This window comes from Anguilla anguilla, chromosome 12, assembly GCF_013347855.1.
Source record: "Anguilla anguilla isolate fAngAng1 chromosome 12, fAngAng1.pri, whole genome shotgun sequence".
Lineage (NCBI taxonomy): Eukaryota > Metazoa > Chordata > Actinopteri > Anguilliformes > Anguillidae > Anguilla > Anguilla anguilla.
The window spans coordinates 18471532-18497837 of NC_049212.1; the positions used below are offsets into that span (position 1 = coordinate 18471532).

Here is a 26306-nt window from a genome sequence, read left to right on the forward strand (position 1 = left end):
AGAAATGTTATCTGTTAATAATGGGTGGTACACCGTAACATTTCCAGTGTTAATTCAACTCTAACAAAGTCCATACACTGTATGAGTCCAATCGGGACTGTATGTAGTTGAGCTAACACTGAGTATTTTACTGTGTACTACATTTTACTAGTATGGCAAAAACAGAAACGCAGGTTCAGGACCATTATCAGGTTAATGGCATGTTCTGTGCTGTCAGTATTTATGCAGATACTGTCCCAATGGATCCCAGAGTCCTGTTTATTTTGCCCACTCCTCTCTATAATTGTTACACAAAAGAGATGAACAACAATTAGCGCAGCGTGTCTTTGCTGTGGTTTCAACTGGACAGTGCCATTGTGCAGTGTTGATTGGTCAGTGCCATTGTGCAGTTTTGATTGGTCAGAGCCATGTGGGTTTCACAGTGTTGATGTGGCAGTGTTGTTGTCACAGTGTTGATGAAGCGATACAACTGTCTCAGTGGTGTCATTACATCAGTTTCCCGTGCCTGCTGTCATATGCCATTCAGTGAAGGGCAGCCAGAAACTGGACTCCTGTGTCATTCCTGTGTTCCAGAGAAAGACAGACACACAGACCACAGATCCACCTTGTCCCTACTAATTATATACTTCCCAGAACCGACAGAAATAGTCTGTGACACAGGAGAGTGGTCCGGGGGAGATTTAGGGTATTTGGAGAACAGTGTGTGCGTGTAAGGCTCCATGCTCGTCTGTATAATGTGTTTCCGTGTGCATATGTTTAGCGTGTAATGGTGTGTCGTTTATTGATGTATGTCCCTGAGTACATGTGCCTCTCAATGTGTATGTGTGTCTCTGTGTGTGTTTGACTCAGTGGATAAGGATGTACAAGCATTATGTCTGAGTGTGTAAGGGTGTCTGTAGGTGTCAGTGTATAAGGATGTGTGTGCAAGTCTCAGTGTGTACAGGTGTTTGTGTTTGTGTCTGACAGTATATATCTCAGCCTGTCAGGGTGTGTGTGTTTGTGAAAGTCTCAGAATGAAAGGATATGTGTACATGTAAGAGTGTATGTATGTCCCAGGTGGGACAGGGCTCAGCTGGAAGGGGTCCAGGGCCCATTCTCAACATTCGTCTAGAACCAGTCCCTCCAGATGGGTCTCTCTCTCCCCTCTCCATTGAGTAGCCATGTGGGAGCTGCACCGCTGCCTGCAATCTGCCCACTGTACTCACGCTAAGAGTGATGGTGTATCATGGGATACACACTCACACACACACACACTAAACACATATACAAACACACATACATAAACACGCACACGCACACACAAACAAACACACACACATATGCAGACACGTCTTGCCTTCAGGTATACACCTTTACATCAAAACACCAATTTTATTGAGAGCCCCTATTGTTGCACGTGTTAATTAAGCCATTTAAGTTCAACTCAAGTGTATAGTTAACATGCCTTTAACACTCTTTGTCCTGAGTTTGTTTGTTTTTATCACATCACACTTCCAGTAACTGGACTGCACCATGCTGTTTGTGACTCAAACACAGTGGAGTGGATAGGTGACGGGTCTGCTGTGGAAAAATGTGTTGAAGACAAACAGCACTCAGAGCACATTAGAGAGGGAGTGTCAGTACCAGACTCCAGGGTCTTCTGAAATAATTACCTCCAGATAAAAAACAAGGTGGTTTAATTCTTTCCCATTGGGCTGAGGCCCCAACCATTCACTGGGCTCCACCAGGGTTTACACAATTATGACACTCACAATTATCACATTACACATTTTTTTATTTTTGTTTTTGTTTTTTTCTACAGTAGGGAAGACTGATCCCTACTTAAGGAAGCCTCCCTCCTTTTCAGTGGGAGAACTCAGACCCTCATCTCTCTGTTCCTCCTCCCTCTCCTGCAAGAGATGGGTGTTTACACCTGGTTATGGCTGTGGGTGTTGATGGACGTTGGAGTAATATCTGAGTCCACCTGTAGGCTTCAGGAGACGCTGAACTCTCAGAGTGTGTATAAGGAGGGTGACGTGATCATTGGAGCAGTGTTCCCTATTCATTTACAGCCGCCTGAGCCAAACCTGGACTTCACACAACGAGCAGCACCTTTTCGGTGTCAGAGGTGAGTGCATGAGTCTTTACCTGTGAATATCTTCCAGTGTCTATGTGTGAATACCCATCTCGTTCTGTTAATATCTGTTTGTATATACCTGAGCATACCTTATTTAAAAACAGTGTATGTGTGCATGTGTGTGTGCTTCTGCATGTGTGAGAAATACATTCACAGACCATCAACCTGAATGTATTTGTGAATATATACCAGCGTCTATCCATCAGTGAAAATCAATCTCTTGGAAAGAGATTCTTGGAAAGCTTTCTAGTACTGTCTTTCATTCACCCAAGTCTTTCAGATTTCTCTCTCTCTCTCTTGCTCAGTTTTTATTTGCGTGGATACCGTTGGCTGCAGACCGCGATCTTTGCAGTGGAGGAGATAAACAGAAACCCCCAGCTGCTGCCCAATCTCACCCTGGGGTATGCCCTGGCTGACACTTGTCTTGCAGAGACAACAACATTAGGCGCTGCACTGGGGCTGGTAACCGGGAAGGACCCTGTTGTTACAAGCTCCAGGTGCGGCCGCACTCCCGAGGTGCCTGTCATCGTCGGTGATGCCCGCTCTTCAGGATCTATCGTGATCGCTCGCACACTGGGAGTCTTCAGCATCCCCATGGTGCGCAATGGAACAGCACAGAAGCACATTAGTTATCATTAAGGAAAATCTTTATGACTCCAATTTTTCCTAATGCCCAAATGTGTTCAGAGGGAGTGGTTAAGAATAGAAACATTTTCAAATATACCTCTCCTCAGGTTTTTTAATTGATGTTGTATGATCCTGTGTTATTTTTATGTTTGATGTTTTATGGATATGAACTGGACATGTCATACGCTGCATTAAGCTGACATGCTGATGTGTGATCTGTGTGCTACCCAGGTTAGCTACTCTGCAACATGTGCTTGCCTTGGAGACCGTCAAAAGTACCCCACCTTCTTCCGCACTGTGCCCAGCGATGCCTTTCAGGCCAGGGCCATGGCACACATGCTGCGCCTCTTTGGCTGGACCTGGGTGGGGGTGGTCATGGGGGACGAGGACTACGGCAAGTCTGGGATCCAACATCTGCTGGAGGAGCTGCAGAACTCTGAGGTGTGTGTGGCCTTTTCTGAGGTCATCCCCAAGGTCAACTTGGAGAAGAGTATCCCGCGCATTGTGGAGACACTCAGGCATTCCACAGCCAAAGTCATCATCACTTTTGCCATTTCCACAGACATGTATGTCCTTCTTATGGAGGTGGTGAGCCAAAACATCACTGACAAGCAATGGATTGCCTCAGAGTCCTGGATTACCTCCAGTATCAACTCCTCTCCAAAAATCCTTCCCTTCCTGCGTGGTACAATTGGATTTGCCTTGCGCAAGGGATACATCCAGGGTCTCAGGTCTTTTCTCACAGGGTTTCAGCCCAAAGATAGGCCCTCTGACCCCTTTGTGCAGGAATTCTGGGAGGCAATGCTCGGATGCTCTTTCAGGAATGACTCCAGCCTCCAGTCTGCCAGGCCCCAGTGCACAGGGTCTGAGAACTTGGACAATGTTGAGAACATTTATACTGATGTCTATGAGCCAAGACTCACTTACAGTGTGTACAAGGCTGTGTATGCCATTGCACATGCCATTCACAACATGCTGTCCTGCCAACCAGGAGATGGCCCCTTTGAAAATGGGGGGTGTCCAGATGTCACCAACCTCCAGCCCTGGCAGGTAAGAGTAAGGACAGAAACATACAGTATCAGAATCCAATAACAAATTGGGCAAAACTATAAAATAATGTCTATGAATATGTAATGAATAAGCGATTTGTTAAAAGCATAAGTACTGTATGTAAATAATTTGTTTGAATAAAAATAGAAATAAATTAAATTATTAACATTCATTCAAATATTTATAAGCATTTGCAAATCATTTCATAGATGCTTTATGAAGAATTTATTGAGAGCCTATATATATACCAAATATTTTGGTAAGTGGTATACACAAAAATAATAATCTATGAATAACATGCATGTTGCAATTTGTTGACATTTTTTTCAGTTTGACATAAGCTTCGCTGCTGCTGAAATGGAAATGGCTTAGTTACCATTTTTAAATGTTAAAACAATAAAACTCTTTTTGCTCTTTTTACTAAATTGACGTATCACTCATCGTGTGAGTGTGTGACATGGTTATTAATATACCTTATAGTATATGCTCTTCTGGAAGTGATGTTTGTTTTTCATGGTGTCTCATTGATAATTAATGAAATTTTTCCAATACCTTAACTGATGTTGTATAATACATTCATTCAACACCAATGACAAATAATTACAAACAGTACTTATGCTATTAAAATGTCTATTGTTGATTATCTTTTAATAGACATTGTTAGTGACGTATTTAAAGTATTTTGTAATAGCCTTTAGACCTGAAATACTGAACAAATGATTTTTCATGTACTTAGTTATAACATAATTCTAACATTAAACACTGATATTTGTGTTTGTAGTGTTTTGTTTTCTCGTCCCAGATTTGATTGTTCAGTACTACAGTGTGTTCAGTACTTATTGTTTAAGTTTCATTGTATAGTATGCAGCTTTAATATTTCAGTGTAAAGTGCCAAGAATTCACTTCAAATTAAAGTTTTCATTTTTCATCATCCTGTGTTTAATTTTGTTGAACATTGTTGAAAATACTGATCTTGCCTTTCCTCCAAGATTCTCCACTACCTCCGCACCAACAACTTTACCACACCTGTGGGGGAGGCTACACACTTTGACAAGAATGGTGAGCCACCAGCCGCTTATGACATCATTAATTGGCAAGTGGGGGCACAGGGAACGGTGAAGTTTGTCAGAGTGGGACAGTTTGATTCTGTGGATGGATCTCACGGCAAGTTTAACATCAATGTGACAAGAGTCGTCTGGGGCGGTGGCCAGAATGAGGTAAAGCGGACCGTGAATTCAGCATGCCATAAATTTAGCCAGGGTGCCTTCTGTGTCATTTTTAGACTGGCGTACTCATCATCACATGTTCTAAATCGGTGTTATTTATAGTTATTTATACTCAGATTCTTAGCATTTCTCCCTCTGTAAAGCCCACAGAGCTATGCTAACGAGTGCCGTATATGGCCCACTGGCTGATGAAACCCTGGCTGCATTGTCTGAGGCAGTTCTGAGGGCCAACCTTGAGCTGCTCTTCCCAGTGTAAAGGCCAGCTCGTTCATTACCCTTCTGGGACTCTAAGTCGAGGCTATCAGCAGCACTGCATGATGCAAACAGACCCACTGGGAGGGGAGCATTCTGGGAAAGTTTGATTTTGCATTTTTCAAAAAACTTGACCAAATAAATCGCACACATCTCTCCAGACTGGTTGTACAATCCCTCAGCTGGCAGCTAGTACAAGATAATAACACCAGCACTGTCCAGAAATAACAAAATCAGCAGCAAAGAACAGTCTGGTGTTAGACAGACTAATAGCTTTGTGCTAAAGTGTTCCCAATACACACTGTGGCATGGTGACAAACTGCTGGTCAAGTGCTGTTGTGTGTGTCTGTGTGCACGTGTGTGTGGGCATGTATTACTGTCATTGTGAGAACCAAATGTCCCCACAAGGATAGAAAGATGAGGAAAATTATGCAAGGTGGGGACCTTTTGCTGGTCCCCACAAGTTCTAGAGGCTGTTTTAGGGTTAGGACTTAGGGTTAGGGTTAGGGTTACAATTAGGTTAAGGTTAGGGTTAAGGTTAGGCATGTAGTGGTTGGGGTTAGGGTTAGGGTTAGAGGTTATGGAATGAATGTAAGTCAATCGGAAGTCCTCACAAGTATAGCAATATGAACATGTGTGTGTGTGTGTGTGTGTGTGTTTATATGTTGTGGCACGATATTGCTATTACAAAAGATTGTAACATTACAAGATGTTATGAAAGATGCTATTGAACCAATTCTGTGAATTTTCGTTGCAGTGGTGAGATGTTACCTAGAAATACTCAGTGCATGTGTGTGACATTGAGTGCACAACATTTTTAGCACATGTAATACCAAGCATGGGAAGCGTCAAGAGGTCATTGTTAGAATGTCCTGTGATGGTATAAGATGCTTTTGAGTGATGCAAGGAGTTAGAGCGATGCTCTGTATGTTGTCTTGGATGCATACAGGTGCCTGTATCCATCTGCAGCATGCCCTGTCCCCCAGGCACCCGGAAGGCTGTGCAGAAAGGAAAGCCCATCTGCTGCTTTGACTGCTTACCATGTGCAGAAGGGGAGATCAGCAACACCACTGGTACTATTAACCATTCCCTCTTTTAACCATGATGATGAGCAAGCACCATTATTTTCAACACCTGCACAAAGCAAAGATACCAAGAAACGTTATGGTCTCAACAAATGGTCACGCTGCTATTTTTACTTAGCAATGACAACTTTCAGACAGACCTGCTTATAGTCTGTTTGTTACATATTGGGTGAGCAGGAAGACCAGTATATCACACAGGCTGTCCCATGCCCATGAATACATATATTTCTGACAGGTAGACAGGCAGGGGTGCACAGAAACCCTGTCTGTCAGCCAGAACTGGGTATCTGTGTGTCTTGCTGTTATTAGGTACAGATCAAAAATGCATTAAAAGCATGTTTCATTGTGCACAACAAATTACTGTTGCTTTATTTTCTGTTCAATTCTCACTGTTTTGGGGAATGGCTGGAGCAAAAATCTTCATTTTTTATTTTTTCATTTCTAATGCCTCTCAATATGTATGATTGTAAATGTCCTTGTGAATTGTGTTGGTCTTAACGTAGATGCTTGTTTGCATCATTTTGAAGGCTCAACAGAGTGCCAGAAGTGCCCAGATAGATTCTGGTCGGATTCTGCTCGAACAACCTGCATTCCAAAAGAGGTGGAGTTCCTGTCCTTCCAGGAGACCATGGGGATCATTCTTGCTGCTCTTTCAGTCTCTGGGGTGGTCCTCACAACCACTGTCCTTGCCGCCTTCTTTTTCCACCGGGACACGCCCCTCGTTAGGGCAAACAATGCAGAGTTGAGCTTCATGCTGCTGCTGTCACTCTCTCTCTGCTTCCTGTGTGCACTGGCCTTCATCGGTCGCCCCACCCCCTGGTCCTGTATGTTGCGCCACACGCTGTTTGGGATCAGCTTTGTGCTCTGCATTTCCTGTGTCCTCAGCAGGACGGTGGTGGTGCTGGTGGCCTTCCGTGCCTCAGTCCCTGGCAGCAACATCATGCGGTACTTTGGCCCGGTGCAGCAGAGACTGGCCATCTCCCTCTGCACCTCTGTCCAGGTGCTCATCTGTGTGCTGTGGCTGGTTCTCTCACCGCCCATCCCAGCCGAGATACAGGGAAGGGCTGCCAGAATCGTCCTGAAGTGTGATGTGGGCTCAGGGGCTGGATTTGCCTGTGTCCTGGGCTACATTGGCCTGCTGGCAGCCATCTGCTTCCTGCTGGCCTTTTTAGCCAGGAAGCTCCCAGACAACTTCAACGAGGCCAAGTTCATCACCTTCAGCATGCTCATCTTCTGCGCTGTCTGGATCACCTTTGTCCCTGCCTATGTCAGCTCTCCTGGGAAATACACAGTCGCTGTAGAGATATTTGCAATCCTGGCCTCAGGCTATGGACTACTGCTCTGCATCTTTGCTCCCAAGTGTTATATAATCCTACTGAGACCAGACAAGAACACCAAGAAGAAAATAATGGCCAAATAAAAGTAATAGTCCTTACATTGCATTAATGTGTGAGAAATATTCAGGTGATGGCTAGAGAAAATATTTATCTGCTTCTGTTTAGATGTCGGGTCACTAGACCGCTTAACTTCCAGAGCTGAAGCTGAAAGGCATTTTAATGCCGTGTATTAATGCAATAATTTAAGTTTAAGAGATTAGAATAAGTTTTATCATCCTATGTATCTTCCTTGATCTAGTCCTTCCCAACACACAATTGCCTTGTAACCAAAACTATGAAATTGCTAAATCATAAACAATTCAGTTATTATAACATGAAAATAATGGAAAATATTGAATAATAAATCTCTGAAAAAATTATTCATTATAACAGAAACTGAACTGATAAAATAAAGCATCTTTCTCAAGCAAAATATCAATTCTTTTTTTTTTTTTTTTTTTTACCATAAAGCATCTCACATTTCTGTTCCTTGTCATTCTATCATCACAGAATAGAAGCAGGAGAGGGCAAACTTTGTTTGCTCAGTGTGGGAACCCCTCTCATCTGAGCAGCACTGTGATTCCACCCCACACATGTAAATCCAGTCACCATCAGGACACAACACACCGCATTGTCCCTCTCTGAGGTTCACATTTCAATTTCTCAATGAACATTTATCAGACAGAGTTTCCACTCTGCAGGCTGCAGACAGAAGTGTGAGTTATCAGAAGCCCTGGGCTTTGTCCAGTGGCCTTGTGGGTCTTCATCATGGTATCAGCCCTGGAGGGGAAACAATCGCTCCACTGAATGTCTCTGAAATACCCCATTGTGAGCAAAGCAGCCCAGTCTAGTCAAACTGCCAAGATTGAGAAGTTCCACACCTCTTCCCTGGCCCTTCAGAGACAGGAGAGGACAAGAGGAGATATAAAGTGGAAGAAGAAGAAGAGGAGGGGGAAAGAAAGGACAAAAGGGAGAGAGGAATTATGCACTTCCATCTTTGAAATTTTGCACCAGTGTTTAAAAAGTTGGTTGCTCTGCATAAGACTGTCTTTTAAATGCCGGGATGTGTGTGCATGCGTGTGTGTGTGTGTGCATGCATGCATGTGTGCATGCGTGATGTGTGCGTGCGTACATGTCAGACCTCGGTCAAATACGTATTTGTTTTGGATTCAAATACTTTTCTACACTTTACTGATCGTGTCTGGTGTATTGTAACCAATGACAAATTCTCAAATAGTGGAAATCCTGCCTTCTGGTCATATTGGCAGGCTCAATTACACCAGGCAAGATCAACTGAGCACAGAAAAGTATTTGAATCCAAAACAAAAATGTATTTGACCCAGGTCTGGTACATGTGTGTGTTTGTGTGTGCCAATGGCTGTGCAACAACAAAAAATATTTGTCGCGTTTTTCAAACATCTGTAGGAAATTATTTTCCACTGACAGGAAGAGGGCACGCTCCTCCCTGGTGTGGGCTGTGATTTTTATTTGAGGGATGACTGATGTTTGGGCAGAACATACGCCTTGAGTTAAGTGAAGCAGATCTTCATAATATGTGTGTCTGGTGGAACTACTGAATGACAATAATAATACAAATGAAGACTGACAACCTAAGAGAAACTGCTCTGTCCCGAGCTACAGAACCACATAAACCACAAATATCAAGATTTGACCATGCTTTGCAATGGCAATCAGCCATTCTGAGATCTAACAGAAAAACAAATAAAAAATCAGTTTTATCTGTGCTGTCTGATTGTTTTGCCTTCCAACATGCACATCAGTGATTGCCAACACTCTTGTGAACAGATAACATGCTTTCATTAGTCACATCTGGCCAGAATTTGCATATGGTGATAAGAACAGGAAACACTCAAAACCGCAGGCGAGTAAACAATGTATTAATAGCTTAATGGAGTACAACTGTGAACCAGGCCTTGTTTTCCTTTTTTTTGCCCTGATGGCTTCCTCTGCAGAACACTTAGAACTCAGAGGGCAATGAAAATGAACTGGTTTACTGCCCCCCATTCAGTGAGAATTCATGAGCTACACCCCCCGAGGCTATTCACAGTTTAACAGCCATTACTCTGGTACATTAGAGGTACGGGTGCAAATAGATCGTTGCCTTTCCTACTCTTTAAATCAAACCAGCCTGCATGTCACCACTGCAGCCTCCCTTCATTACTGTGCCGCATGTGTTCAGATGTGCCACATCATCAGCTCTGGAAATGAATTTGTGTCTGGCATCATTCTGTGAAGGGTGAATGTATGGCATCATTTTAGGGAGTAAATACATTAAACCATTCTCCTGGGAATAGCCTGATGCGATGAGAGGGACAATGCCTTCCACACAGTAAGCAGGGCTAGTGCAGTCTTGCATTCTGGGAGTTCTGTGGGATGGTATAGTGCAGTGGGGGGACATCCGTAACTTCATCTCGTGGGTGCATGCTGCTCCCAAATCTTTTTAATGGTGTGGGTACAGCATTCCAAAGGGAAGTCTCTCTCCCCGCATTAGCTCAGAGGAGGCATAAATTGGAAATCTTTCCCTCCATACAATGCTTCCCAGAGACATAGGACAGAGTTAAAACTATTCCTGACTTCCCTACCTCCTCTGCATTGGAAAATACCTATAAACTGAACTTCGGGGGGGTACATGAAACCCTGACTTTCACATTCCTGAATGAACAATCCAGGAAATATTTTCCCCATAACTTTCACTTCCTCCCTGCGTTCTGCCTTGTCCCCCCAGCTGCGCTGTACCCCCTTTTCACTGACCTCCCTGACTGAACCCAGGCTGTCAGCGCCCTGTCAAATATGTTCCTCAGAGATTAATACATTTGTTATCTGTACTCCCTGAAATCAAACAAAGAATCTTACCAAAACAGCTCAGTCCATCATTTTAACTTTAAGAGAATGATGCTGTACTCATAAATTAATTAAATTAAAACTTTTCTGGAAAAAAAGAAGTGCCATAACTTAGTTGTGTTTGAATAACCTCTGGCAATGAGATGGAAAAAAATTCTGTTCGTGCAAAGCATTCACTTTTTTCTTTTTTGAGAAACAGTATAGTTTGCAGATAGGTCAACAAGACTTGTACTATGAGATGTATGGCCCAGGCTGCTGATTGATGATCATTTGGGAGTTCCTGAATGTTATAATGTCATGGTTTATGTAAAGAGACCTTGTTAACTCAAGCTTTTTTCATGATTCTTCATTCCAAAAGCAGAAATTGTACCCTCATCATGTTTTTTTCAAATGGAAACTTAAGTCAGTTATAGAGTGCAGTAGTGCATATTTTGTGGGACAACTAAATGGGAAAGACAACGGAGAAGTTACACTAACTGTACAGGTGAATAAAATACAGTTTGGTCAAGGAAATATAGGGTGTATACCCAGCTGAATAATTTTCAGTTGACAGTACAATAGTGCCCACATATTTTTCCTACCAATGATCATCTCTATTACATATGCAGACAAAATAATATGTTTCGGCTGGCTGGGCAATGCTGACTGTTTAAGCCCCAAGCTTCCAAGATGGAGATGTTTTGTTACATACATTTTAAACGTTACCTACTAAATCATCCCATATGCGTTATTCAATTGTGATATTTTGTGATGTAAAGTTAATTTGTAAAGAAGCAACACATAGCTATTTGATACATTTAGGTTACTTTACAGAGAATGTTGGGTACACTAATGCTACGTACAAATTTTGGTGCAAATCAAACAAAACAAAAACAATGACAAAAACAAACAAACAAAAAAAAGCTGTTTTATATATTATGTAAAAAAAAAAAAAAAAAGCTTAAAGTTCATTATGGTGGACTTTCATGCTTTTACATCCATGTTTATTTAATTCCAAGGAATATGCTGACCACATTTGTTGTGAATTGGATTATGGATATTGGAGATATGGTTTAACATGAAAGGGGTTTTTAGTGCCATCTTGTGGCCGATTAAGGCAATATTTGGTGTGGAGCTTTGTTGAAGGAGCTATACCAGCCACAAATCCTGTTAAAAACAATTAATGAACAATTAATGTTTATGGGAAATATGTTATTATGTGATAGGTTGTGCGGACATGCATTTAGACTCCAAGGGCCCTGGGCCATGCGTGCTGAATTTCATGAAATTCTATGGGGCCGTTACTGAGAAACACATTTTTATGGCACCCACTGTGGATTAATTTGGAAATACTTTGGCATGTATGCTCGGTGACCTCACAAACATCTCTGTCAAGTTTTATTAAAATTGGATGGACCGTCAATTTGTTTTGGCCATTTAGGTGATAGGCCAAATCCAACCTCAAATTCACTGGCTCACAGCTCTCAAAGCTATAGCCCAATGTCCACACTAATGCCACATATCTCATTTGGTGCAAATTGGTCAAGAAACAAGAAGGAAAAACTGTTTTGCATATTAGGAAAATTAGTGAAAGGTTAATTATGGTGGACTTTCATGATCTTTTATATCCAAAATCTGTTCAAAAGAATATGCTGACCAAATTTGTTGTGAATTGGACTATGGGTATTAGAGCTGTAGGCTATATCCCAATTTGATGTCAGCTGCCGTAGAAGGCAGCATTTGAAGGCAGCGTTTTCACTATTTTCATAATTTTTTGCCTCCAAAGTGTGTCCCAAATTCGTTTTGAGGTTCTTTTTCTGTTAGAACACTACCTTCAGAGGGAGCTCACCTCTAAGGATGCACACAGGGACTACTGCGTAACTTTTGTTTATAGTGCCACCATTCTGCCGATTAGGACAATATTTGGTGCAGTTCTTGTTGAAAAGAATACCATGCACAAAAACTGTTAAGCAATAACATACCATAATGGTTTATGAAAAATAGGTTATTATTGGATAGGCCTTGCCCACTTTTATAAAATTCAACCAAACATAAAATTTAGAGTCTTAGATGGCCCTGGGCCAAACGTGCCCAATTGCATGAATTCTATCAGCCCATTATTGTGAAACACATTTTTAAGGGTTGTGTTCCCTCCTGCACCCAGATTTGGGAATAACTTTAGACATGTTCTGTAACCTCTCAAGCATCTATGTTAAGTTTTGTGAAAATAGGATGAACCATCCTTGGGTTATGGTCATTTATGTGATAGGCCATGCAAAATCTCTAATTCATTGGCTGACAGCTTCTAATTAATTACATTAATGCTTCTGTAACTGTAACTCTGTAAGTTCTGTGTTTTGATAAGGAAGCAAGAGCATTTTGTTTTGGTCTTTAATTTCTTTCAGTATCCCCCCCCCACCCCCACATGTGGTCTAGTGACAGTGTTGCAGGAATGGGATTCACATTCTGTTAGCAACCTGAACACATGTTCAGCAAAATCCACATTTGCCTTATTATGCTTGAAGTGTGTTTAGTGTATGAAGGTGTTAACCCTTTTATGTAACATCATAATATGACCTCCATACATCATGCGAGGTGCTGTAATATTCTAGTACACATTTTACAGATATTCTGTAATTGCTTGCTATAATTAGCAGCCTTTATATACTTATATACTATACTTTATATCACTTGCCAAACTATTAATGCCCACCTAAACAAATGGGGGCATTTTTGTATACCCCTGACAGGTATCATGTTGCACTGCAGCAACTCATTTTCATTGTCAAAAACAGATTACAAACAAAAATGAGATACAGGCAGGTTGGAAATATATTTTTCACAAACCAATTAATTGTTGAATCTAATGTTAACAGTACTGGTCTAATCAGGTTTGCAGTAAGCGAAAGCATTGCACAACATTAGCCTATATTTAATATTGTTCTTTGAACTTGGGTATTTGCTTCCTGGTGTTTTTCTCTGGTTTGAGCAGTATTATGTAATAGTATTATGTAACACACTCACCTGTTCTTGTGTTGGACCAGAACACAGGTAGGTATTTCAGACACTATGGCATCTGGAAAAAAAAATTAAAAAAAAACTTTCTTTGCACAGTGGGCACAATAATTTACATTTAGCCAACCACAACAACTGCTGTCTGTCCTGCTTGCAAAGAAGTATTTCAGAGGAGGATAAAGGAAAGCTCTCACCTGTCTGATTACTGATTTCCCCAGCTGCGCAAGCAACACAGTCAAAGCAGCAGGCAGGGAATTGAGGCTTGATGGCTTTGCGGGTTCCAGGGAGGCAGCTCTTGCTGCAGACAGACTGAGGGACCTGCAGGACAGAGCGCATATGGGCTGTGCTAGTCAGGGTAGTTCAGCACACAAAACTATTGAGAAGATTTTACGGATTCATGACAGAAAACCACTTTAAACCTCAAACATAAATAACCAAAAAGACTTCAGGAGGCTGAAAGCACAACAGACACAGACTAGGTTCTACCAGGTCCTCCAGACCTGCGCAGGCCATCTGGCCCCTGTGTTCATGTACATTCTTAATACATCACTGCAACAGTCTGTTTTCCCAGTGTGGTTCAAGGAGACAGCTATTGTGCCATTACCCCTAAGAAAGCCAAGTTAACAGGCCTCAACAGCTCTTGACCCATGGCTCGAACACCAGTAGCCATTAAGTGCCTAAAAAATCTACACATTAACAGCATCATCGCCAACTCCTAGGACATGCTCCAGTTCACATACAGGACAAACAGTTCTGTGGATGATGCCATCTCCCTAACACTTCGCACTGCCCTGGATCACCTAAACAGGAGGGACTTCTACATCAAACTGCTGTTCATTAACTAGCCTATAGCTCTGCATTCAATAATAGTGTTCCCGCCAAGCTGGTCCTGAAACTGAGGGATTGAGGCCTGGGCACCAACATCTGTAATTGTATTCTTGATTTCCTGACAGACGTGCCTCAGTGGTGAAAATGGGGAGTAACACTTCATCCACTTTGGCCCTCAACACCAGAGTGCCATAAAGCTGCTGACTCAGCACTCTGTAGTACCTTCTGTTCACCTATGAGTGTACAACCATTCACAACAATAACCTGGCCATCATGTTTGCAGATGAAATCAAAGCAATTGCCCTGGGGATCATTTCACAAAAGTTGCGACATGCCAGCTGAGATCTGTGTGATGCAATAGATTTTTCTCTTTTCGGGGCACGCTCTCAAATGTCTCTCTCCACTGAGGAGAACGCACTGAGGAAGGAACAGATCTGGAGTTAGAGGATTTGCACAAACATACAGAAATTCTGTGTTTTTCCATGTAACACTGAATAGAGGTTCATATTTTCATACTCTATCACATGACTTAAACTTTGCGCATGCTTACGTACAAGTTACTGGTACATTAGTTCTCATAGTAGCCTTGTGTGTAGCTGTATTAGCTATAAAGGTAGCTAACCAGGCTCTGTCATTAGCCAGCTAGCTGCTAACCTGTGAGTGATAAAGCCACGTTAAATTCGATTCAGTTCATATCACATCAGCCTTTCTCCCTTCTGCAGTTCATTTGCGTTAGCTAATTTTTAGACCTTCCGTATAGGCCTTTCTACAGTTCACTTGCTTTATTAATACAAACAAAGACTAACAAAGAAAAACTGCTGTCCAGAGCTATAGAACCACATAAACTAGGCTACAAATTTCAAGATTTGACCATCATAAAAAATTCAAATTCTGAACTATGGCACTCAGTCGTTCTGTGAGATCCTCCTGATGAACAAATGATAAATCAGTCTGATATTTTCCTTCTATTTGGGCTGTCAGATTTTTCTGCCCTCCACATGTACTTATGTGTTCCATCAATAGATCATACACTTTCTTTTGTGACATCTGGCATTTTCATTTGGTCATAAAAACAGGAAACACTCCAAACCACAGGCAAATAAACTATGTATTAACAACTTAATCGAGGAAGACTGTGTACCAGGCCTTTTTTATACCTTGGCAGCTTCCTGTAGTGAACAGCTACATCTCAGTACTGGTTTACTGCCCCCATTCAGTGAGAATTCATGAGCTACACCCCCTGGGGCTATTCACAGTTTTACAGCCATTACTCCTCTATATTAGAGATGTGGGAGCAAAAATATTGTTGCCTTTTTTTCTCTTTAAATCAAACCAGCCTGCATGTCACCACTGCAGCCTCCCTTCATTACTGTGCCGCATGTGTTCAGATGTGCCACATCATCAGCTCTGGAAATTAATTTGTGTCTGGCATCATTCTGTGAAGGGTGAATGTATGGCATCATTTTAGGGAGTAAATACATCAAACCATTCTCCTGGGAATAGCCTGATGCGATGAGAGGGACAATGCCTTCCACACAGTAAGCAGGGCTAGTGCAGTATTGCATTCTGGGAGTTCTGTGGGATGGTATACTAACACAAAGCAGCGTCAAAACAGCAACATACAAACAATTAGAGTCAACCAAATTATAGCAAAACATAAAGAAAATTACATCACCTATTGGGACACACAAACAAAAACACAAAGCAAATTAGAATGCTATCGGGCCCTAAAAAGAGAGTACACTGTGGCAGATTACCTGACCACAGTGAAAGATTTAAAAACAAGGAAAATATTGACAAGATATAGACTCAGTGAACACAACCTGGCTATCGAGACAGGTAGACACCGGCAGACCTGGCTGCCCAGAGAGGACAGGTTGTGCTCACTTTGTGACATTGAAGAGGTGGAGACAGAGCTTCATTTCCTCACGAAATGTGAGAAATACAGAGAAACAAGGTCACTGTTCTTCCTCAAAATGAAAAAAATCTGCCCACAATTTGAGACGCTCTCAGAGACAGAGAAGCTGCCATTCCTTTTGGGAGAAAGAAGGGAATGTGTGGATTTAGCAGCACAATACATTGCCACTTGCCACAAACTGAGGGACAGGGAGTAACATTGACATCAAAAAAGTAAAGCTATTATAGTTCATTGACATTTTGTATATGTTATCTTCTAGATGTAGAATTTTATTTCTGTGGTCTGGATTTTATATTTATTCTGTTTATTGTAGTTAATTGTTATTGCCTGTCTGTTATGTTAGTCACGTGAGTGTATGCTTTGGCAATGTAAGTGTACCCTTACCATGCGAATTGAATTGAATTGAATTGAATTGAATTGAATTGAATTGAATTGAATTGAATTGAATTGAATTGAATTGAATTGAATTGAATTGAATTGAATTGAATTGAATTGAATTGAATTGAATTGAATTGAATTGAATTGAATTGAATTGAATTGAATTGAATTGAATTGAATTGAATTGAATTGAATTGAATTGAATTGAATTGAATTGAATTGAATTGAATTGAATTGAATTGAATTGAATTGAATTGAATTGAATTGAATTGCTGCAGGGGAGGACATCTGGGACTTCAGTCTTGAGGGAGCATACAGCATGGGAACATCATGCCCTCCATAGAAATCCCTCTGCATTAACTCAGAAAGGGGTTTCTACTTCCCTACCACCTCTGTATTTGAACATGCCCATAAATGGGACTACAGGGGGTACATGATACTTTTGACTTTCACATTCCTGATTGCGCAATCCAGGAAATGTTTCCCCCTAACATTCCCTTCCTCTCTGCGTTCTGTGTGTACCCCCAGCTGCTCTGTACCCCCTTTTCACTGACCTCTCTAACTGAACCCAGGCTGTCTGCTGGCTGTCAAATATGCCCCTCAGAGATTAATACATATGTTATTGAGTGCTATCTCTACTCCCTGAAACCAAACAAAGAATCTTATCGAAACAGCTCAGTGCCATTTTAACTGCAAAAAAGATTGTGTGTTCATAAATGAATTAAGCCTCTTCTGGGAAAAAAGTCTTAGCTTTTTTATTTGAATAAACACTAGCATTGAGATGGAATGAAATGCTGTTGATGTAAAGCATTCACTTTTTTCTTTTTTGAGATACAGTATAGTTTGCAAAGGTCAGCAAGGCTTGTATTAAGAGATGTATGGTTCAGGTTGCTGAATGATGGTTTGTTGGGAGTTCTTGAATGTCATAGTTTTTGCACAGAGACCTTGTTAACTCATGTTTTTCAAAATAATTCTTCAGTCCAAAAGCGGAAAATGTACCCTCATGTTCTTTCAAACAGAGACTTAAGTCATAGTTATAGAGTTCAGCAGGGCACATTTTGTTCATATTTTTGTGTGACAACTAAATATGTTATAATGAAGACAGAGAAAGGACAAATGGAAAATACAAGAAGTTAGAAGAGTAGAAGTACACTAACTATACATGCAAATAAAATAAAGTTTGATCAAGGAAGTGTAGGGTGTATACTTCGCTGAATAATTTTCAATTAACAACAGAATTGTCTCCAAATATTTTTCTGTCATTTATCGTCATATGCAGACTAAATTATATTTTTCTGCCTGTCTGGGTGGAGCCGACTAGTTTAGCTCCAAGTTTGCTAGACAGAGATGTTTTGTTTTAGAAGTACTAGTAGGTGGAGAATGTACAGGTTGGAAACAGTACTTTCAATATTACTAACTAAATCATTCCACACTGTATGTGTTTTTAAATTGATATTTCAAAGTGATATTTTGTGTAAGCTGTAAATAAAGAAGAAATAGCAATTTTATACTTTTTGACTACTTTATGGTATATGATAATACAAACCTTGCATTCTGATTTTATTGTACCATGTTCCAGCAGGGAAAGACATAAGTCAAATGACTGAGTAGAATTTTGTACCATTATTAGATACATACAAACATGTTTTGCAAGGGAAAATGAGAGAAACACTAAGCCTAGAGTAGTGAAAACTGGGGCCCTTGAATGTCCAAAGCGGTTGTTCAGACAGTGACAGCACACTGGTGCAACAGCACACTCAGGTGGTGAAACTGTATTAATACATCTCTGCAGGCATTTATAAAAGCTCTCTGTATGTTAGGTGTGACCTCAAATACAGTTAAATACAATTACTAAATGCATAAAGATCAAAGTTAGCCTTACTCTCTATAGAGGATGAACCTGTTTGTTTGCACATTGAGATCAAAATGGTCTCTAAATTACAGATACTTGGCAGAATGAAGATACTTCATCTTTCATAGGTTGACTCTCAGCATGCTTAGGAAGATATCTGATAAGGTGAGAAGCTAATAAGATCAGCAGTATGTGTCACCTTGCTGATCTTTGGGAAAGGAGGTTTCTTTTGGAATTCTTATCGGGTTGAAATATGATAATAAAAGTCTTTGGAGCAAAGATACAGAGGAGGACACCGAAACTGGAAGCTAAAATGGCAAATATTTCCACAGCTACAGTGAACTTTCCAGGTGAGCTGACATAAGCTGGTATGAAGGTGATCCAGACTGCACAGAATATGAGCATGCTGAAGGTGATGAATTTGGCTTCGTTAAAATTATCAGGCAATTTCCTAGCAAGGAAGGCCAAGATGCAGCAGAAGCCTGCCAAGCAGCCGATGTAGCCCAGAACACATCCGAAGAGCACCACAGACCCCAGGTGGCACTCCAGGATGATTCTGTCCCTGTACAGCCAGGTGTTCTTAATCGGGTAAGGCGGAGCTCTGGCGAGCCACACCCCGCAGATTCCCACCTGCACAGCGACGCAGACCAGCACGCCCAGTCGCTGCTGAGTGGGGCCGAACCAGCGCGCCACACTGTTGCCGGGCAGCGTAGCCTGGAATGCCATCAGCACGACCAGGGTCTTGCTGAGCAGGCAAGAGAGGCAGAGGGCGAAGCTGATGCCAAAGGAGGTGCGGCGGAGCCGGCAGCCCCAGTGCGAGGGCCGGCCCAGGAAGGTCAGCACGCACAGGAAACAGCACGTCAGCGACAGCAGCAGGAGGAAGCTCAGCTCCGAGTTGTTCGCGCGCACGATCGGGCTGCGCCTGTGCCACAGGAAAATGGCCGCCACCGCTGCAGTGGATAAGGCACCCAGGATCGCCATGGCTGCCAGTGCCATTCCGAAGGACTCTGTGTAGGACAGGAACTCTATCTCCTTGACAACACAGCTGTCCCGTTTCTTATTGGACCAGAAGTCCTCCGGACATGGAATACACTCTGGCTGATCTGAGGACAGAGACAAGTTTTCTGAATATGGAGACGGCTCGTTTGAGGACAATTATGACTGTTCTCAGGACAGGACTGAAATGAACTGGTGCTGTAGAACGTGCAGAGAGTAAGGTTATTATGTGAAGCACAAGTAGGTCAGTCAACAGGAGGACAAAAGAAATCAGGCGAAAGGTGGTCATTTTTATTAAGTGCCAAAAACGAAAAAAAGAAAAAAAAATTGTTTGAATAATGTGTAAATATCCAAAGGCAGGCAAATATGACCAAATTGCATGTTGTAGAAAGTTTGAGAGGGTAAAGGACAAGATGCAAACCAGGAATGCCCAGTAAAATGTTAAGTGTTAAAAAACTTGTGCGGTGTACATACAGTCCCAAGAAATTTTTGCTGTGAGGCGACAGTGCCTCCCACTGCCCATAAATTATATATGTATGCAAATTTCATCCAAAGACAAGGCTTTATATCTGAATGTGCATGTAATTGCAATGCATGTATGCTGTCAGTAGGAACAGGTGTGTGACTATATTTACCTATGCTAGTGTGTTACGTTATTTATCTGTGCCATTAGAAGGGTCAGGTCTGTGGCTGTGTTTACCTGTGCAGTTGCTGATGGTGCCCTCAGCACAGAGCACACAGTCATAGCAGCACACAGGCTGTCCTGTGCGTGAGGCTTTCCTGTAGCCGGTGGGGCAGGTCTCTGAGCACACCGACACAGGAACCTGCCAAACAAACAGGACGGCCATGCGGGAAAACAGCACAACGGTGAAGGTGAGCTCTGGGGGCAAGGTCATTTTGTGCTGTGAGCACTTACATCTCATTTTGCTGTTTTGTCAGAGCCAAAGAGGACATGGGGCTGGTAACAGAACAGAGAATTACACAGACTAAATGACGGCGTGTATGGGCAGCACAGCCGTCCCACTCATAAATTCACCACTCGCCTCCCTGCCCTGTATCCTCTCTCGGTGCACCCCCTCTCTACTGATCACTCACTTCTATTCTCCTACCAACCCCACCCCCCCTCCCAGAGCACCACTGTACCCTTCCCAGCTCACCTCCCTGTGCGCACCGTGCCACACGATGTCCCTCTGACTGAACACCAACTGTTGCTGGAGCGGCAGGGAGGAGTCAAAACGCCCCACGGTCACATACTTCACCGAACCATCTCCGTTCTTCTGCCAGTTGATGATGTCATAGGACCCCACCGGGTCACCATTCGCATCAAAATGAACAACGTCCCCAAAGAGGTTGGTGTAGCTCACCTCCTTCAGGTACTGCACAATCTAGGAGGTCATGTGCAATTTTACTTCTTATCTCAAAATTTCACTTACTGCAATTTCACTTCTTATTCTGTTTAATACTATATGATATATTGTTATGAAAATCAATTTTACAATATTTCACCACCATAACATTTTTGAATAATTGTAAATACATACTTTCTACATGTATTTTCAGGCATAATTTAACTCTCCATCTGTTTTATGCAGAGAATCTGTGCAGAGTCTCCCTCTGTGAATTTACCTGCCACGGCTGCAGTGTGTGTATGTCTGCACAGCCGCTGGTGAGTGTCCTGGCCCCTCCCCTGCCTCCTCCCCCATGCTGGCACATCAGCATGTTGTGCAAGGCGTGAGCCACGGAGTAAACAGCCTTGTGCATGTTATAGGTGACCCTGAGCTGGGACACGTCATTGTAGATGCTGTCTGTGTCCTGAATCCTCTCTGCCCCCGTGCAGGTATTGTTATAGGCGGTGGACTCAGTGGTAGAGGCAAATGGTTCTGTTGTGTTCAGGGAACACTGAAACTGCATTTCCCAGAATTCCCTTGCAAAGGGGTTGTGGGGCTCAGCCAGTGGGTTGAGGGTCTCAAGGAACTGTTTCAACTCAGGCATCTCCGCCCTGCGGATGGCAAAGCCGATGGTCCCATCCAGGAAGGGAAGGTTCTCCCGGGTAGAGATGAGGGTGGACGTGACCCAGGCTTCGCTTGCCACCCACTGCTTCCCTGTCACATTTTGCCGGACAATCTCTTGAATGACAGGGTGGATGTCCTCTTCAATAGCGAAGGCCACAATCACCGTAGCAGTGGAGTCACGTATTATCGTAACAATCTCACGCATGCTTTCGCTGGATGGCAGCTTGGGGATAATCACCCTGAAAGCCACGCACACGCCCAATTTGGTCACCTCGGCCGTGAACATGTCGATGCCCGTGCGTCCGTAGTCGTCGTCTGCCCCCATGGTGCCCACCCAGGTCCACCCAAAGTGACGCACCAGGCGGGCCAGGGCGTCAGCCTGGTTCACGTCACTCGGGATTGTGCGGAAAAAATATGGAAACTGACGCTTGTCACTCAGACATGCGCATGAGGCAAAGTAGCTCACCTGCAGCAAGAAAGATTGAAAACAAATTTAAATCAATTTAATACTGAGTCTGACATGACAGCATAAATGAAATATAGATTCAACATGAATAAATGATATAAGAGAAAAAATAAAAAAGTGAAAATGTCAACACTGATCATCAAATAAAAAAATAAATCTCTAGCAAGAGCATGTCACATTGCTTTAGAGGAAGAAAAATAAATGCCAAAGACATTTGTGTGCATGCCTGCACTGAGGAGAGTTATATTCTCCATCGGACCGCAATGATCGTCTGAAGGATTAAGATGTTTTCTGGAAAAAGTGGTGATTTACAGTTTCACAGGCAGCACTAGCTGTAAAGAAAGTGAGCAATAACACTATGAATGCACATAAAATCATCTGTCAGTTCTTCATTTAATGGAATGGAATAAAAAGATGCTTAAAATTATTTGACTCGTTCTTGTAATAGTGATAGCGTAAATCACAGAGCGATAAACTAAGCACTCATACAGTCATAAAATTCCCCCACAATATCAGAGCCAGGAGTACAATACTGATGCAGCTTTTGGTATTTTTTAAATTCAGTCTTTGTTTGTGCCCCGTGGAGCGAGGTTTGTTTTTCTCACCAGAGGGACGCTGTTAAGGTTGAGTACACGGGAGATGGCCATGGACAGCGTGGAGCCCGAGTCCCCAATGATGAGGGGCAGGCTGGGAGACACGCACCTCCCTCCCCAGCTCTTGAGGGGCTGCGAGATGACAGACAGGGCTGTCCTCACCGAAAGCTGCTCCAGCCCACAGGTGTCATACAATCTGTAGCCCAGCGTGATGTTGGGTAGGAGGGCTGGGTTCCTGTTAATCTCCTCGATGAAGAATATCATCGCTTGGGACCACCGGAACACACGGAGATTAAACCTGCGGATAGTTCACTTCACACTCATTATCACGATCATCATAATCATAATCACATTATGCACCAGCTAGTGTTGATTACATGGCTTGGTATGCGGTATCAATTCTAATCCATGTTTGTCTGGTCACGAGTCTAGACAGTGCCATGCTGCTATCCGAAAGGCTGAACAGCATGCACGCTCAGACAGCTCTGTGCAAGTGTTCTTGCCTCATTACAAACTGCAGCAAGTAGGAAAGGAGGGTTTACCCTCGGCACTTCCTTCTCCCCGGCCTCTGCTTGTACGCATGCTCCTGCTCCACACCTTTGGAGTGAATGGGGAACATGCCTGCCAGAACCACGTGGCCATCTTTGTGGACCACGGCGGTGTCCAGATCATCCCAGCGCGCGCAGTCCTCCGGCTCGCTAGCTGTTCGCATAAACGCCGCGCACAAACACAACGCCGAGAGTAAGCCCAAAAGGAAACCCATCAGAGCTCACCAGCCTCCAAACTCCAACTCCACACTGTTTGCGCCTCATTGGGATTTTATAGGGTCTGATTAATGAGAATTCTACCTTCAGGGAAATCAAGAGTAAAGGTATACAATACACAGGCAGATTCGCATTCACATTACAAGCATGTGCACACACGCTTATGCGCTCGTGAACACATTAACACAGACGTATACACGCACACAGATGTGGTCTTTACCCCACAGACGGCATAATCACGAAAGTACTTGTGAAATATGTGAGACCAGCGCAAGAAAAATTCAGTGATCATGCCATATGGTCAGATTATCTGATCAATAAAAAAGAAAAATGCAAACCAAAAATACAGCCTACCCTATGAAATTTGATTAATACTGCACCACAATTCAGATTATTTCCATAAACAATGAATTACCTTATTTAATCTAACTACACAATTTTACTTTACATTTTAGTTGATGCAACTGCAAGAGCTACATTGAGCTCCATAATGTTTGGGACAAAGACATTTTTTCTTGATTTGCCTCTGTACTTACAAATCTTGTATTGGAGGGTATTTTACACACTTTGGTTTCACCATGTAGAAATTTAGTGAACCATGCAGCACTCTACATAGCCCCCCTATTTCAGGGCAACATAACGTCTGGGCCATATTAATGCTATCTAAATGAAAGCAGTCATGTTTAGTACTTTGTCACATGCAATGACTGATTGAAGTCTGTGACCCACAGACATCACCACATGCTGAGTATCCTCTCTGGTGAACCTGATGCCTGTACTGCAGCCATCTTCAGCTCAACCTTATTTTGGGCCGGTTGCCTTAAGTTTTTTCTTTAGCATATGAAACACATATTCAATTTGATTTGGTTCGGGTGACTAACTTTGTCAGTCAAGAGTTTTCCAATTTTTGGCTTTGAAAACCTACTTTGTTGCTTTACCAGTAACTCCTTTGTTGTTGCGCTATCCAACGAGTTTGGAAGCATTTGCCTGAACCGCAGATAAGATGCTTCTGTACACTTCAAAATTCATTCTGCTGTTTCTGTCAGTTACATCATCATTGATGACAAGCGAGCCAGTACCAGTGGCATCCATACATACCCGAACCATAACAACCCTGCCTCCATGTTTTACCGACGAGTGTTTTGGATCATGGAAAGTTAATTTTGGCCCCCAGACTTTGCTGTTGCTATCACTCTGATACAAGTGAATCTTGGCCTCATATGTCCACAGGGCCATGTGCATAATTAGAATACACCATTATGTGTTATGTGAACTCAGGCTACCTCTCTTTTTCTCTTACTTCTATACCAAACTACAGTGACTGAGGTTTAAAGTTCAAAAGGTGCTTTTTGTGATCTTTTTTTAACCACTACAAAACATTACAAGCAGACAAAACACAGCAGTAGCGTCAGATAATACACCAGTGACATGCAGCATGAATGGAAAAAAAAAAACAAGGTTGTTTATTATTGTGGGTTGTCTGTGTAAGAGAAAACATGATGTTCATGTGGTAAGACATGGGATGAGATTTTAATTAGCAAACAACAGCTGGGCTTTTTTGTTGACCCTGTGGGACCCAGTGCTTCTCCAGTGAAGGCAATCTGACTTCTAACAGGGGAGACATCAGAGCACGCTGAGGACCTAAACTTTTTGCCTGCACCACTTTGGCTGTTCAAGGGCCCCCTTCTTCTTACCGCTACATCAGACTGCTCATTTTTTTTAATTGCGTTATTTTTGTAATTACAGTGTAAGACATAATGCTATTGGCTTTATGAGCTATTAGACATGTGCATCACTATTGTACTTATTTTTCATGTATTCAAACAAATCTTCCTAAATTGGAGATTTCATCCTGTATAAAAACCCAACACACCTTCACCTTTCTCTGTTTGCTATTTTCCAACTTTCCTCACCATCCCAAAGGGGATTTGAAGGGGGACCAGGGGGCCAGTGGAACCCCTACCTGCCTTCGACCTTCGTATAGAGCCACACTACTGGTGGAAAGCAGTCACCACCATCTATGCCTAACCGTTAATACAGAGGAAAGTTTAGAACATTATTTTGGAGTCAGATGACTGAGATAACATTAAATGAATCCCGTTTCAGTAGCACCGGGTAAGACTACACGTTTCTTCATCACTCAGATACTTCTGTGGTTTTGTGTATTTGAGGAGATTCTTATATTGGTACAAATGTGCTCTTTATTTCAAGCTTTGAACCATGTCTGTACTGTATATAATTTGGAAATAATTTGGTTTATTTAAGACAGGGGGGATTTGTTACAAAGAGCCCTGGGAATTAAATGGAGTTAGGGTTAAAGCTGAGGACAGGAGAGATCCCAAGGTGCACTGATCATACGTGTAACACCATGGAGGAAGTAAAGGCACCTTAAATATAACCAAGAGCGTCCATGCACAGGGTACACTTCCACATCTTTCTGCCTTAATTCAACCCTCAAATAAACCACGTGACACCCAGACACCTGAGCCAGAGCCGGAGGAGTGTTCCCTAATCACAGCAGACAGGATCTCTCACTCACTCGGTACAGCGTGTGGGGTCAGGCTCAGAGGTGAAGGCGACAGGTGAGGTTCCAGCATCGAGGGTGTAGGAAAGTTGGAGCAGTCGGATGTGTAACAGCAAATAGTAATACCAAAATCCACTCACTTCTGTACACAAGATGCTAATAGGTGGCATGTGCTATTTTTTTACAGTTAAATGCTTGTGTGATGCCTTTTAAAATATTTAATGTTTTTGTGTACTCGCACATGGAAAAACATGGAGTTGAAGGATTATCATATTATTTAAATGCACCAGTGGTAGTGCTTTATTTTGTAGTCCAGAGCCCCTTCTCTTCCTGCCTGCTGCCCAGAGGAGAAAGACTCTCAGTAGTGCTACTAAACCTGAGGATTAA

At 42.5% G+C, this 26306-nt stretch overlaps 2 protein-coding genes and 1 long non-coding RNA gene across 4 annotated transcripts; 1 reads left to right on the plus strand and 2 right to left on the minus strand.

Annotated features, from left to right (window-relative positions):
• Positions 1 to 1771: 1771 nt before the first annotated feature.
• Positions 1772 to 8155, plus strand: LOC118209014 (extracellular calcium-sensing receptor-like). Its single transcript, XM_035384096.1, has 6 exons — positions 1772 to 2107; positions 2422 to 2713; positions 2975 to 3793; positions 4783 to 5010; positions 6221 to 6344; positions 6884 to 8155. The coding sequence occupies exons 1-6, from the start codon at positions 1899 to 1901 to the stop codon at positions 7774 to 7776; spliced, it is 2565 nt and encodes an 854-aa protein (XP_035239987.1). The 5' UTR covers positions 1772 to 1898; the 3' UTR covers positions 7777 to 8155.
• LOC118209015 lies at positions 3704 to 7009 on the minus strand. Its single transcript, XR_004761661.1, has 3 exons — positions 6942 to 7009; positions 6312 to 6405; positions 3704 to 3786 (listed from the first exon to the last, which is right to left on the minus strand). It is a non-coding gene; the product is annotated as an uncharacterized LOC118209015 (long non-coding RNA).
• On the minus strand, positions 8153 to 24783 carry LOC118209013 (extracellular calcium-sensing receptor). 2 transcript variants are annotated; one of them, XM_035384095.1, is made up of 9 exons: positions 23174 to 24783; positions 22644 to 22929; positions 21187 to 22038; positions 20718 to 20945; positions 20261 to 20384; positions 19195 to 19667; positions 13783 to 13906; positions 13598 to 13649; positions 8153 to 8626 (listed from the first exon to the last, which is right to left on the minus strand). In XM_035384095.1, the coding sequence occupies exons 1-9, from the start codon at positions 23392 to 23394 to the stop codon at positions 8584 to 8586; spliced, it is 2403 nt and encodes an 800-aa protein (XP_035239986.1). In that variant the 5' UTR covers positions 23395 to 24783; the 3' UTR covers positions 8153 to 8583. The 2 variants fall into 2 exon arrangements, with proteins under 2 accessions (XP_035239986.1, XP_035239985.1); XM_035384094.1 differs by having other exon boundaries at positions 8586 to 8626; positions 18764 to 19667.
• Between the last annotated feature and the right edge of the window lie 1523 nt (positions 24784 to 26306).